Source organism: Apiospora marii (assembly GCF_038362585.1).
Source record: "Apiospora marii strain CBS 49790 chromosome Unknown utg000004l_segment0_segment1, whole genome shotgun sequence".
In the NCBI taxonomy this organism is placed as follows: domain Eukaryota; kingdom Fungi; phylum Ascomycota; class Sordariomycetes; order Amphisphaeriales; family Apiosporaceae; genus Apiospora; species Apiospora marii.
The window spans coordinates 648,703-662,625 of NW_027117376.1; the positions used below are offsets into that span (position 1 = coordinate 648,703).

General features: G+C 57.0%; 7 protein-coding genes across 7 annotated transcripts; 4 read left to right on the forward strand and 3 right to left on the reverse strand.

Moving 5' to 3' along the window:
• Positions 1–272: 272 nt before the first annotated feature.
• PG985_007168 (uncharacterized protein) lies at positions 273–1,695 on the forward strand (the record flags this gene model as incomplete). Its single annotated transcript, XM_066826937.1, has 3 exons — positions 273–677; positions 749–1,471; positions 1,531–1,695. 3 exons carry the CDS (start codon positions 273–275, stop codon positions 1,693–1,695), a joined length of 1,293 nt encoding a protein of 430 aa, XP_066684612.1.
• A 529-nt stretch (positions 1,696–2,224) lies between these two features.
• Positions 2,225–3,296, forward strand: PG985_007169 (uncharacterized protein; the record flags this gene model as incomplete). Its single annotated transcript, XM_066826938.1, has 2 exons — positions 2,225–2,642; positions 2,722–3,296. 2 exons carry the CDS (start codon positions 2,225–2,227, stop codon positions 3,294–3,296), a joined length of 993 nt encoding a protein of 330 aa, XP_066684613.1.
• Positions 3,297–3,456: 160 nt separating this feature from the next.
• PG985_007170 (dihydrofolate reductase) lies at positions 3,457–4,218 on the reverse strand (the record flags this gene model as incomplete). The annotated part of the gene is made up of 2 exons (XM_066826939.1): positions 3,457–3,972; positions 4,081–4,218. The coding sequence occupies 2 exons, from the start codon at positions 4,216–4,218 to the stop codon at positions 3,457–3,459; spliced, it is 654 nt and encodes a 217-aa protein (XP_066684614.1).
• A 460-nt stretch (positions 4,219–4,678) lies between these two features.
• On the reverse strand, positions 4,679–5,641 carry PG985_007171 (uncharacterized protein; the record flags this gene model as incomplete). The annotated part of the gene is made up of 1 exon (XM_066826940.1): positions 4,679–5,641. One exon carries the CDS (start codon positions 5,639–5,641, stop codon positions 4,679–4,681), a length of 963 nt encoding a protein of 320 aa, XP_066684615.1.
• A 362-nt stretch (positions 5,642–6,003) lies between these two features.
• On the reverse strand, positions 6,004–7,404 carry PG985_007172 (phosphoglycolate/pyridoxal phosphate phosphatase; the record flags this gene model as incomplete). Its single annotated transcript, XM_066826941.1, has 5 exons — positions 6,004–6,109; positions 6,294–7,053; positions 7,123–7,191; positions 7,253–7,274; positions 7,333–7,404. The coding sequence occupies 5 exons, from the start codon at positions 7,402–7,404 to the stop codon at positions 6,004–6,006; spliced, it is 1,029 nt and encodes a 342-aa protein (XP_066684616.1).
• Positions 7,405–8,183: 779 nt separating this feature from the next.
• On the forward strand, positions 8,184–11,460 carry PG985_007173 (uncharacterized protein; the record flags this gene model as incomplete). The annotated part of the gene is made up of 6 exons (XM_066826942.1): positions 8,184–8,303; positions 8,366–8,414; positions 8,486–9,242; positions 9,459–9,715; positions 9,784–10,171; positions 10,245–11,460. The coding sequence occupies 6 exons, from the start codon at positions 8,184–8,186 to the stop codon at positions 11,458–11,460; spliced, it is 2,787 nt and encodes a 928-aa protein (XP_066684617.1).
• Positions 11,461–12,072: 612 nt separating this feature from the next.
• Positions 12,073–13,803, forward strand: PG985_007174 (uncharacterized protein; the record flags this gene model as incomplete). Its single annotated transcript, XM_066826943.1, has 1 exon — positions 12,073–13,803. One exon carries the CDS (start codon positions 12,073–12,075, stop codon positions 13,801–13,803), a length of 1,731 nt encoding a protein of 576 aa, XP_066684618.1.
• Between the last annotated feature and the right edge of the window lie 120 nt (positions 13,804–13,923).

The following is a 13,923-nucleotide window of genomic DNA, read 5'->3' on the forward strand; positions in this document are numbered from 1 at the left end:
TCCATTGAAGCTTCAGCTGAGGTTGGATTAGGACCCTTGACCCACTACAACCTCCAGGGGTGTCAGCTCGGGCCTAGGCTCAATCCAGATAGCTCTTTCGCCCAGCGTCCAATTTTATACACCCCAGCTACAGCTTGCGTATATTATTCGGCATCTCTCGGAATACTTAGAATTTGTCTCGATGCCCAACCGAGGCCCGTCATCCTGATATGATGTACAAGCAAGCCACCGTATCGCAATTTGCTGTTTAGAACGGCAATACCGGGAATGCCATGCGTCGGGTTGTGGTCACGGGGCTAGGTGCCGTAACACCTCTCGGCGTGGGTGTGAAGCGGACATGGAAGCGCCTCCTCGAGAGCCATTGCGGCATCGTCAGTGTCGCCGAGTATGAGCCACGCAAGCAATGGCAGGAGCTATCGAGCACAGTTGCGGGCATCGTTCCGAAAGGGAGCCTTGACGACGGAGGATGGCAATCGAGCGATTGGCTTACGCAGTCAGAGGAACGACGGACGTCACTGTTCACGCAGTATGCCATGGCGGCTGCATCGGAAGCCCTGGCTGATGCAGAATGGTCACCATCGAAGCGTGAACAGCTTGAGATGACGGGGGTCTGTCTAGGCAGTGGGATCGGCAATCTGGATGAGATATATAAGACAGCCCTTGCATATGAGAAAGGCGTATGTTTCCTTACTTTTCTATATCTATGTTCCTGCTGCAGGGAATTCGAGATACTAATCCTGAATAACAGGGCTACAAGAAAGTTTCGCCCATCTTCGTCCCCAAAATCCTCATCAATATGGCAGCTGGCCATATAGCCATGAAGTATGGTTTTCAAGGGCCAAATCACACCGCAACAACAGCCTGCACGACGGGCGCCCACTCTATAGGAGATGCATCGCGCTTTATCGCCTGTGGCGACGCAGACGTCATGCTGGCCGGGGGCGCAGAAGCATGTATTCATCCCCTGACCTTTGCCGGCTTTGGCAGGTCCCGGTCCCTGTCGACTGCCTATAATCACGATCCGTCCGCGAGCTGCCGCCCCTTTGACCGCGGGCGGGACGGGTTCGTGGTGTCGGAGGGCGCGGCCGTGGTCATTCTCGAAGAGCTGGAGCATGCGAAGGCCAGAGGAGCCCGCGTGTATGCGGAACTCCGAGGATACGGCTCCAGCGGCGATGCGCACCACATGACGGCCCCCCGCGAAGACGGCTCGGGCGCTTTGCTAGCCATGAAGAAGGCCTTGAGGTCGGCGGGGCTAAGACCCAACCAAGTCGACTACGTGAACGCGCATGCGACCGGGACGGCCATTGGCGATGCTGCCGAGACTTTAGCTATGAGATCTCTCATGGCGGGCTCCGAGGGGTATGCGAATGAGTCAGAAGTCACAGTCAGCGGGACCAAAGGTTCCCTAGGTCACTTGTTAGGAGCAGCAGGTGCTATAGAGACTTTGATATCGGTTCTTTCGGTTCAAAATGTAAGTTATCCCAAACTTCAGGAATTATATTCAGGATCTCTGTTGCTAACCCCAAATAGAACGTAGTTCCACCAACTTTGAACCTGCATGAGCCGGATGTTGTCCCGAAATTCAATCTGGTACCGAATCATGCGCAGCAGAAAGAGGTCGAGGTTGCCATCACCAACAGTTTCGGTTTTGGAGGTACCAATGCTTCGCTGGTACTAGCCAAATACCATGGCTGAGACGGATGTATAATTGTATCATCATTCTATGCCCATGGCTCTGAGCCAGAGAGCAACTTATGTGATGATTCTGGAATCGACAGATACCCAAAACGGAGTGTATCGTTTTAGAGATATCACTCGGAGACTCCTAAGTACACGTAGAAGCAAGAATATGACACAGACGAAGTTCAATTCCTGCTGTACTACAACTCAATCAGACCACTGAACGTTATATTTGAGCAGAAATTCATTGGATTGATGCATCTACTGTTTAACATTTGCATTGGTGATCAGTGAAAACGAAGGTAAGCTTTAAAGATGCTGAGAGGTCCCTCCAAATCTTGGTCCCTAAATTCCCTGGGGCCGATCGCCGACGCTTAGTGCGGCAAGCTCTCAACTCCACGCATTTTTTTGCTCGAGTCGCATTTGATACTACAGATTTCGATGACGTGAAGACCTCAGAGTACCATACACCCACCACCGTTTACACATACTCGTTGTTACGGTGTGCCCACGGTCTTTCAAGCATCATATCAACTCTGTAGCAATGGCTTGCCGGAGCTGTAGAAGTCATGTCGGCCAATTGGCCCGCCAGTCGGCACGGTTTACTTCAAACTCGGCGGAAGCTTCTTCTGCGTCCTCGATAATAGCAGCCTCCCGTCTACCAGCAGCCCCCAGCCAGATCTCCCAACGCCAGCCGACGCAGCAGCAGCAGCAACGACGAAAGTTCTCGAGCACACCTCGGTCCCAGGCGTTGGTGCCCGACTTCATTAAGAACACCATTGGCTCCATCCTGCAGTCTAGCGCCCAGCCCTACCAAGTCCACCGAGCGACCGAGATCATCTACAAGACCTGCGCGAGCCAGGCCCATTACACGATTTCCGAGGAGGACAAGCGCAATGGCACAGTACAAAAGACGGAGGACGGCATCGAGATTGGCGTGGGGAAGACAATGTGGCACACAGGTTCGTAACTCTTGCTCTTTGCACTCTCTTAGCCACGAGCACCGGGACTGACTATTGCACTTTTTCTCTCTGTACCTAGACTTCGGCCTCCCCGCGACATTCAGCTCCTGGTCGCAGGTGACGATGCTCCACATGTACCTCGTGTGCGCGCGGCTGCGCAACCTGGACCGGGAGGCGGCCAAGTCGTGGCAGCAGCAGCTGGTGGACCACTACTTCTTCGACGCCGAGGAGCGCATGGACCTGACGCACGGCATCGCGTCGCGCGGGGTGCGGCAGCGGTACCTCAAGGACCTGTTCGTGACGTGGCGGGGCCTGCTGGCGGCGTACGACGAAGGGGTGGCGCGGGGCGACGCGGTGCTGGCGTCGGCCGTCTGGCGCAACGTCTTCAGCGCGCAGCCCGACGTCGACGTCCGCGCCGTCGCCGCCGTCGTCAGCTGGATGCGCCTCACCCTCAAGATGCTCGACCAGATGCCCGACGAGGCCCTCTTCTCCCAGGCCCCGGCCGCCTTCAAGTGGCCCGCCAAGAACGAGCTCAACGTCGTCGACAAGCCCGTCCGCGAGCTCGAGGGCCTCCTGCCCGATGCGCCCGCGGTGGCGGCGAAGGCGAAGGCGGACCAGCCCGCCGCGGCGCCCATCCAAAAAGTCGCAGTATAGGGCTGCCCCCGCACTGTAGATGTAAAATAATGTAAATATAAAAAAAGGCTTGGTTGGGGAGACCACGGCTCGGACATTCCACTTTGCATAAGCACTTAGACGGACGGGGGCTGTACGATGAGGCCGAGCGCCATCACTTATTATAGATTCTAGTTGCTGTCTAATCAAGTCGCTCCCACATCTGAAACTCGTATTTTGTCCCGTTCTCCTCCTGCACGCCCTCGGGCACCGTCTCCCCCGTCCACGCATCCAGCTCCTCCTTGGACCGCTGCGCCCACTTCTTGCCGTCCTTGTCCTCCTGCTCCCCGGCCGACAGCCGCAGAGGGAAGAAGGTGTCGCACTCAAAGTCGTCCATGACGCGCGTGAGCAGGACCCGCCGCGCCTCCGGCAGCGCCAGCGACGCCTCGTAGATCTGGGCGCCGCCGATCACGAAGGCCTTGGCCGCCTTCCCCTCTGTCAGCGGCGTCTGCGTCTTGAGGTACTCGAGCGCCTGCGCCAGCGAGCCGACCTTGACCGGCTCCTTTTCCAAATCCACGCCTGCCGCGCTGCTGCCGCCGTCCGGGTGCGAGCGGCTGATGACAATGTTTAGCCGGCCCTTTAGGGGCCGGAACTTGACCGGGATGCTGTCCCAGGTCTTGCGTCCCATGATGGCGGCGTTCATGGCCGGAGGTTGCGCCTTTTTGTCTTTGCGTTAGCTTGAAGAGTCTATTTTCCTCGTTATATAGCGATACAGAGCTATGAACTTGTGAAACGTGAGCGAATTCAGGGAGAAAAAGAGTCTTACGTCGACAGGGAGCCGTTTGGTCACGCGGGCAAAGTAGGCCATCTCTTTCCTGAGGCCGGTCCATGGCAGAGTGCCGGCGCGGCCAATGCCCATGTCCCGCGTCGCGGCCACGACGAGTGTCAGCTCTACGGGCAACATGGTGTCGGCGGTGGTAGTCCCGGTGCTCATTTGTCCGTTCGTATAAGATTGGATTATCAGGCTCGGGCTTGATTGATCTTCTTGGGTTGAAGTCGACAAATCTGAAGGTATGAAAGTTCGCCCTAGCAGTGATTTGGTTAAGTACCTAATGTGGGGGTGGTTCACAGCTATGGGACTAGGCCTACCAACAGTTTAGGCGCTGTAGGAGACATATCATAATACCCAACCGGGGGACTTACTCAGTCTCGATTTTAGATGCGATGCCAATTCTATCGTTGGGAAACCCTATACCGGGATGAGTTTTCTCCTAGACGGTATGTCTGATTCGATTTGCGTTATTTGTTGCTTAAATTGCTTATAGTATGCTTTGTAGTTGCCAGTCTTCCTTTATATCTTGCTTGTATGCCAATTCTTGTCCGCCCCCTTTACAGCTCTAGAGGTATGTATGCCTAGATGGGCATCATGCCGTAGCGGCAACGCCCTTGGCTTCTTCCAGCCTTTGCAGCTCCTTCCTCTTCATCTCTTCCTGTATCCGAACCCGCATGGGGACGATTGCCTCCGGCGGCATCGTCGGCTTCCAGCCCTTCATCTTGTCGAGCCCGCCCACGCTCTGTATCGTCTTGAGCTCGACCAAGCTGTACTCACTCCCGTCCTCGCGGTCAAAGACCTGCGGCGCCCGGAAGCTCACGGGCGGGTTGGTGATGATGCGCGCGTGGCGGAGCGCGTTGCTAGTGGCCGAGTGCATCATGAGCGGGTGTAGCAGGAACACGTCGCCGACCTCGCCGCTCGCCTCGACGAACTCGTCGCACCCCCGCACCAGCTCGAGGTACCACTCGAGGTTCTTCTCCTTGATAAAGTCCGGGTGGCCCCGCGGCACCATGCGCGGGGACACGCCCTCCGGGTGGTCGTACAGCCAGCGGGCGATCTTGGGCACGGCGTCCGGGCAAAGCATGGTGCCGCCGCCCTCGGGGGGCACGTCGCTGAAGAGCGGGATGACGAGCAGCGCCTGCTCGGGGCTGTCGAGGTAGTGCACGAAGAAGTCGCCGTCGACGTGCCAGTTGTCGAGGGCGCGCGGCGGGACGGGTTTCCCCTCGCCCGCGGCCGTGCCCAGGTTCACGATCAGGCTGTCGCGCCAGTACCGCGAGCGCTGCTCGTCGACGCGCTCGGCCCCGCCGCAGAGCTCGCAGATGGCCGACCAGGCCTTCGGGGCCAGGGTGGCCGCGTCAAAGGTCCGGTGCGACGGCATGTTGATCTTGTGCTGCGTCCAGGTCGATTTGTCGTCCGCCGACATCCCCAGGCGGGTCCAGACGCCTTCGGTGAGCTCAGCCGCTTGTTCGCGTGTGAAGCAGCGGCTCAGCTTGATGTAACCGTTCTTTAGGAAGAACTCCTTCTGCTCCTCGGTCAGAGGCGCCGGTGGATCCATCGTGTATGACTACGTAGCTTGGCCAAGTCTAAGCTTGCTCTGACAGCCTGAGGATTATGTATAGGTAACGTTTATATCGAAGTGTAGAACAGCTGTTTTGAGTATATGGCCAGTAAACCGGGCTTGGCTGCTCAATATCTACCTCACAGTGAATCCCCTGATGGGCCGCTCTTTATATGACTCGCTTGGCAGACGGTACCCAATGCCGGAGCCACGGAAGGCCAAGCTTTCATAAAGGGAGTCCGATGACCCGTTCATAGTCAGGTAGCTATACAGCAGCGGCCTGTCTGTGGGGGTTAGGGGACTGCGGGGGAATTTAACCGTATTTAACCTGAATACTCCCATTGGACCATGCTATGCAGCTACGGCGTAGTGAGCTCATCCGATCGGTAACTTGGCGATGGAGTGCGGCCGTTGCCAGGGTCGCTCCCGGGCCAGACCATATCCGACTGCTCAATGGCGATAATCCTATCCGACTAGTCAGGTTGACCGGGTCACTCAGGAACAGCATGAACCACATGATAGGCTGCCATGTATTACTGCCGAAGGGCCGGGTTCGCCCTGAACAGGAATGCCACGCATAAATGTCTATTCTATATTCTATCTGTCAGAAAAAATACTTCTCGGGTTCTGTCCGGTAAACCCATCTCACTGCTTCGTCGCACGCAAATCGCTGAGCTTGTCAGCGTAGTAAGCCGGGACGAACTTGGCGTCCTCGGCCTCCCAATCCTCCTTCTTAGACACCCCGGTGAGGACAGCGAGGGTGCCGCCGAGACCGCCCTCGATGCCGAACTGGATGTCGGTGTTCAGGCGGTCACCGACCATGCAGGTCCGGGCGCGGTCGAGTTGGAACTTGCCCTCAATGGCGTCCATCATGGCCTGGCTGGGCTTGCCGAGCGCGGTCGGCTGCTGGCCCGTCATGTTGATCAGGGGCACCGAGACGGAGCCGGCACCCGGGAAGAAGCCGTGGGCCATGGGGAAGGTGCTGTCCGTGTTGGTGGCGAGGAACTTGGCGCCGCGGGCGAGGTACTGGTACGCCGTCGAGAGCTTGAGGTAGTTGACGTGGAAGTCGAGCCCGGCCAGCACGCAGCCGACCTCGGGGTCCAGCGCCGAGCCGTCGGCCAGCCCCTTGAAGTCCTCGGGCGTGATGTCGCGGCGCAGGCTGGGGTCGGTGCCGCCGAGGAAGGGCACGCCCTCGGTGGCGAGCTCCGATTCGATGCCGCTCTCGCCCAGGACGAAGACCTTGTTCTTGCCGGCCGGCAGCTTCAGGATGCGCGAGATGTAGATGGCGGACGAGTACGCCGACGCGAAGATCTCCTCCACCTCGCTGGGGATGCCCAGGCTCGAGAGCTTCTTCTGGTAATCCTGGCGCGACTTGGTGGAGTTGTTCGTGACGAAGACCACTTTCTTGCCTAGTGCGGACAGATCAGCCCACTCTCTTCCCATGCGACGCCATCCTGGCCAGTTCGTAGAAAACTAACCTTTGGATCTCAAAAAGTCCAATGTCTCAACAATACCCTCGAAGAGATGGTCACCAGACCATAGAACGCCTACGTCATGGCATTAGCTGTGAGCTCGACGATATGTCTCAATGATGTTTTCATGAATTACCATCGCAGTCAAATAGGAATACCTGGTTCGGATTATTAGCAAGTTGAACACGCCAATAATGCTTATTTTCAGCGACTCACATCGAAGCGGTCAATGAACTCGTTTATTGCCGCAGTGTCGCCGGTAAGGTACTTTGATGTTGAGGCCGGCATTATGTATGGGAAGGGCTCAAGCGAATGAACTTCTTCTTTGATGGTCTAGCAGTAAGTCTATGTCTAACGGGGACGTCGAAAGAAATGGGTGGCAGTCTGAAGCCGATGAATGGTGTATATGAGGTGTTGCAGCTTCAGTCAGCTTGAAGCATTTATCGCTCCAGATTTCAATCGGCTTTGTCGCCGTTTCCACTCCGCAGAAGGACCGGCCGGACAGAATCTAACCAAACGGAAACCGCCCTACTATGACATAGGTGCCGCGAAATAAGGTGAGTGGATTGATTGACTCGAGGTCAAGACAGGCCAGCTATACTCGCATGGCTAAATTCGACCTGTACCAGAACATGGATCCGTCAATCGCAATAGTATTGGCCAATACCTTGGACTGAGTACCGCTATAGCATAGCAATCCTCTAGAGTGCATACCTTATCTTTCTTTTAGCGCATGCGCCACCGATGGTTGATATAGCTTATGCCTACCATCGTATATAATATCCAGTATGCTCTTTGCGCAATTGAATCTCGCTGTTTATTCCCCCGGCGTCTTACATCCTGTAGGCACTGCCTAGGTAGGTCCCGGTACAGCGCTTCCCCACTATTGGACCTCGGCAGAGGGGACCGCGTCAACCTTAATGATGCTCTCTCGGCAAGCTCCTCCTTGTATATATATTCAAGTTTATAGACACGGGGTTGCAGTCAATTGAATTTACCATTGATACCCATATACATCACGTTGCTTTCTTTCGGCAAGATTTGACATTAAGCATACCATCGCAAAAATGAGTGGCCCTGGAGCTGGATTCGAGTACCCTGCCAAGGAGGTGTCCTGGCTGAAGCGCGATGCTCTTCTCTTCGCTGCCAGCATTGGCTGCACCTCGGATGAGCTCCAGTTCCTCTATGTAAGTGCCGCTAACGTTTGGGAGGTTTTCGCATATTGCTTGGTAGTCTAACCGTATTCTAGGAGCTGGATCCCAACTTCTCCGTCTTCCCGACTTACCCGGTTGTCCTGCGTAAGTACAAGCAGTCCCCCGAGCCGAACAAAAGAAGGGCTCTTTCGCTAACTGACAACATCGGCCCACAGCGTTCAAGAACGATGCGCAAGAAGTAATCGACTTCTACGCCGCCCAGAAGGCCGAAAAGATCCCCGGCGTCCCCGAGTTCGACGCGCGACGCGTCGTCGACGGCCAGCGCCTGGTCCAGTTCCTCAAGCCCCTCCCTCCGACGTCGGCCGGCAAGAAGTTCGAGATCCGCACCAAGGTGCTGGGCGTGTACGACAAGGGCCGCCCGGGCACCGTGGTCGAGACGCAGACGGACCTGGTCGAGGCCGGGTCGGGCGAGGTCTACTCGCGCGCCATCGGCAGCGCCTTCTACGTGGCGCAGGGCAACTGGGGCGGGCCCAAGGGCCCCGCGACGGAGAACTTCCCGCCGCCCAAGGGCAAGAAGCCCGACGCCGTCTTCGAGGACCAGACGACGCAGCAGACGGCGCTGCTGTACCGCCTCAACGGCGACTACAACCCGCTGCACGCGCACCCGGAGCCGGGCAAGAAGATGGGCTTCGGCGGCGCCATCATCCACGGCCTCTACTCCTTCAACTCGTCCTGCCACGGCCTGCTGCAGAAGCTGGGCGGCAGCGACCCCAAGAACATCAAGGAGTTCCAGGCCCGCTTCGCGAGCCCCGTCAAGCCCGGCGACAAGCTCGTCACCAACGCCTGGCGGACGGGCGAGATGAAGGGCGACTGGGAGGAGATCCGCTTCGTCACGAGCGTCGAGGGCGGTAAGGTCTGCCTGAGCAACGGCCGGGCCTTGATGAAGGTTGTCGGGGAGGCCAAGAGCAAGTTGTAAAATTAAGCATGAGTTTTTCCATGAAGTAGCAAGCCTTTGAGTCAAGAATTTACGTTGAATTAAAACTTCTCACACGAAAACGGTATTCTGCCGTATATGTCCTACGAATTTTATGGCGTTGAAATGGCATTGGCAATGATAGGTGAGGGTTGCTGTTGCCTGGGACTCCGTGAGAGTTTCCACTGCCTCCAATCGACTTAGCTTCTATGTAGACTTGCGTTTGCACCTCTGACAAACAACATCGTACACGGCACTGTACACAATGATTTGAAACTGCGTCTACCTTCTCTTAAAATTATGGCACCAAAGGCAAAGGTAGGCGACCGGCTGTCCTACGATGGCGCCATTTGCACCGCGCGGTATATCGGCGAGGTCGCCGGCACCACAGGGAACTGGATTGGCGTAGAATGGGACGACGCATCCCGAGGAAAACACGATGGCTCGCACAAGGGACAGCGATACTTCACCTGTAAGCCTTTCGTCTTAGCAGACGTGCATCATTGATCGGTCTGCTGACACGCCCGCTTTCTGGCAAAGGCAAATCCAAATCGCCCACCGCTGCCTCTTTTGTGCGCCCCACCAGGACGGCTGAGGCGCCCCGGAGCTTCGTCGCAGCTCTGAAGGAAAAGTATACGGCCGAGATCGCGACGGGCGGCATTGAGATCCGGTTTTCGGGCAAGCTCGCCGAGGAGGTCGGCTTCGAGAAGATCCGTCGCAAGCAAGCCGACCTGGCCGAATTGAAGCACGCCATCCTCGACGGCACGCGCATCGCCCGTGCGTACGACGACGAGGAGGGCGACGAGCGCATAGGGGAGACCTGCCCGAAGATCATTAACCTGGAGCTCAGCCGGAACCTGTTCGCGCATCTCGGTACAGTTGTCGGGATATGCTCGGAACTGCCTAACCTGCGGAACTTGCGACTAAAGTAAGAGCGGTCCTCCTCCTCTCCCTAGTCACATTGCGTCTTCTACGACTGGCTGCTAATTTCATGTGTCCAGTGGTAACCGGTTCCAAGATGTATTTCAGGATGAAGGGCTTCAAGATGCCGAAAAGGTCTTTGCGAATGTAGTCGAGTTAGCCTTGGAGGAGAACCTCATGAGCTGGAACGAGATATGCCATGTGGCCACCAAATTTCCTGCGCTGGCAAATCTGTCCGTCGACTTAAACCAGCTCTCAACACTACCAGCTGTGCCTTTCAAGTCACTATCCACGACTCTTGTGTCACTCAACTTGGAATTCAATGAGTTTACCAGCTTCGCGGACATCGCCAGCCTATCGGAGCTGAAGTCGCTGCGCAATCTCCACCTGAAGGGGAACAACATCAGCGCCATCACCTCCAATGCTTCGGACCCGGCTCCCGTTCTCTCTTCAAGTGTTCGGTTCCTAGACATTTCTTACAACCAGGCCTCGAACTGGACGTTCATCGATGATCTGTCGGCTACTTTCCCAGGACTGACCTCGCTGAGGTTCGCCCACAACCCCATCTACGAGAACCCCGACCCCGAGCTCTCGGCCCAGTCCAAGTCGGTTGGAGAAGATGCATACATGATCACCGTGGGCCGCATCGCCCAGCTGGAGAAGCTCAACTTTGGCAACATCACCCAGACCGACCGGCAAAATGCCGAGATGTTCTACCTCTCTCGCATAGGAAAGCACCTTGCTGCCGTCCCGCCAAGCCAGGAGGCAGAAGTAATCAAATATCACAAGCGCTACGAGGCGTTGTGCGAGCTATACGGTGCCCCGGTCGTAAACCGCACGAAAGAGATCAATCCCGCCTTTCTGGAGGCGAGACTGATCACGGTCCAATTCGTTTACCATGCACCTCGTGGCGACAATGAGACCCCGATATCTGAGAAAGCAAGCAAGATACCCAAGAGCTACGATATCTACAGGGTCAAGGGCATCGCCGGCAAGCTGTTCGGCCAGAAGCCTTTGGATCTCCGCCTCGTCTGGGAGACGGGTGAATGGGACCCAGTAGCCGGCTTTGACGACGAGGTAGATGTCGACGACGACGACAGCGGCGGAGAGGAAAATGATGTCGAAGAAGAAAAAGAAGAGGCGGCCGCAGAGGCAAACGCCGGGGACGGGACCTCGCAAACGGAGAGGAAGGTGGGAAAATGGGTTAAGCGGGAGGTTGAGCTGCGAGACGGGCCACGGCAGCTGGGATTTTGCGTGGACGGTCTGGAGGCAAAGGTCAGGGTAGAGGTTCGATGACTGTAGGCCCAAACGAGCCTTTGTTTGCGGTCTCAGTGCCAACTCAGTGCCAACGGAACCTGCTTCCCTGTTTCCTGGAAACTTACTCATATATTTGAGAGCCATCCCGCCGTATAGTGAGCCGAAAGATTTGTAGACTACACTACCTCAACAGACACTGGCATTATAGATGCTCCTGGTGATTTGGTTAATTGATTCCCCTGGCAAGTTGAAGATTTCTACCTACTGACATACAGTTTTGTCTGAGCAGACAGTGATAGCGGTGCTTGCTGCTTGATGGGAACAAACGGCAAACATCCACACGCAACCACCGGAAACTAACAAATCCAACCAAGGGATTTCCCGGACGCAGTATATCACTTCGGTATCATGGCGTCTCGCTTGAGAAAGAAGAATCGTACCGCTCGCAAGAAACAACGGCATGAAGGAAACAAGAAGAGGAAGACTTCGACTCCTGCACCTGCTCCATCAAAAATCTCCAAGAAACAAAAATTGTCGCTCTCACGTTCTGATACTTCAGCTTCCTCCTCGAAGCCTCTACGTCCCGTCCCAGACAAAGGAGGGGACAACAACAACAACGCGTCTGACACATCATCAGACACCACCGAAACAATGACTACCACGCACCTGCAGCGAAGCGTACACACAGGCGGAGGCAGCAGCCCGCGCCTGCTCCGACCGCCGCCCTACCACGCCGTCCACCCGTTCCCTCGGCACTTCCTCGTCCGGCCACCGATCACCAAGCACACGGCCTCGGGCACCGTCACCATGCCGGGCCCCATGGTGCCCCTGATCGCCGTCGACCAGCTGCCCGAGTGGATCGACATCGCCGGCGTGCCTCGCGAGCTCTCCGTCGAGCAGACCATGGGCCTGCATAACCTGGGCCCCGTCGTCCAAGAGCTAGACGGGCAGCACTACTATGAGGTGCGCCTGCACCAGGACGTGCGCTTCGTCACATCTTCTACTACTTCTACTCCTTCTGCTACTTCTGCCCTCAAGCGCAGATCCGGAAGCGAGGCCAGAGACGGCAAGAACAACAGCGCATCCGTTGATTCCTTTGATACAGGCCTATTTGGCAGCGTCAGCGACAGCAAGCATGCCCAAAAGAAACACGGCGACATGGTGACGGTCGTCAACGGATCCCACGAGCGCCGCCGCGGCAGCAACCTGAATTACCTCGACGACAGCACCAGCAGTGCCTTGAACAGCTCGTCCGACACCGCCTCGTATTCTTCTTCTTCTACCGAGACGGCTCCCAGCAACGTCCGCGGCATGAAGACGTCGACGATGACGAAGAAGGGAAAGGAGAAGGCCGCCAAAGTCTCCAAGACCGAGACTGCCAGCAGCAGCAGCAGCAAGCCGGGTAGAGGCGGCGACAGCACCTCCACTACCACGGCCAGATCTGCCGCCATAGCCCTACACCCGCGCCTCCCCTCCCCGCCGCCGCTGCCACCCGCCGTGCCCATCAACCCATACCCTCTACTCCGCCACGCCCGCGGCGAACCCGCACCGCCGGCCCACCACCCAGCCTCGCGCCTACTCTCCGCCATCAGTTCGGCCCCGGTCCCGGCAAGCTGCTACCCCCTCTATTCGCCCTCGCACCCGCAGCAGCAGACACACGCATTGCCTAATCATCAGCACAAATCGCAGTCGGCGCGCCACCTGCGCGCCATCGTCCACTGCCGCCACTGGTGCCACCACGGCTCCTGCAAGTACGGCCCGGAGTGCCGGTACGAGCACGAGATGCCGCAGACGCACGAGGGTCTGCGCGAGGTCGGGCTGGCCGACCTGCCCAATTGGTACAAGGCCGCGATCGAGATGGCGCGCGACATGCAGCAGCACCAAAAGAACCACAACAACAACGGTTCACGCCGCGCTAACAAGGGTCACGGAAAGAAAGCCTCCTCGTCGGCGGTGGACCTTATGACGACGACCGTGGTGCTGGGTGAAGAAGGTGGTGGTGGCGGCGGCGGCGGCGGAGGTGGAGGCAGCAGCAGCAATGCTACTACTGCATCTCGGCGCAAGTTAAGCAGCAGCAGCCATCCCAAGACACGTGATGGTAGCAGCAGCAGCCGCGTTGCCGTCGCAAATGACCGCGTCCCTTCTTCTCCTTCTACTGTTGCTCATACTGCCAACAGTGAGAAGCCAATCACCATGGAGGAACGGCTTGGACGGCTGGCCAGCGTCGAGAGCGGTGACGAGAGCGACGGAAGTCACAGCGGTAGCAGCAGTAGTGCTGGGCATGGGGATCGCGAGCTGGGGGTGCAACAGACACCTGCAAGCAAGAAGCAAGACATGGCCGAGGACATCACGGCGCCTGTTGAGAAGCTGGTTGATATTTAGGTGTTGGATTCTGCCGGATGGTTAGTTGGTCTCGTGTTGGGGTTTTCGTAACACTCTGCATCTCCCTCCTTAACGATGCAGTAGAGGGCGTATCTGGTGTTTGAAGTTGAGGAACATGCC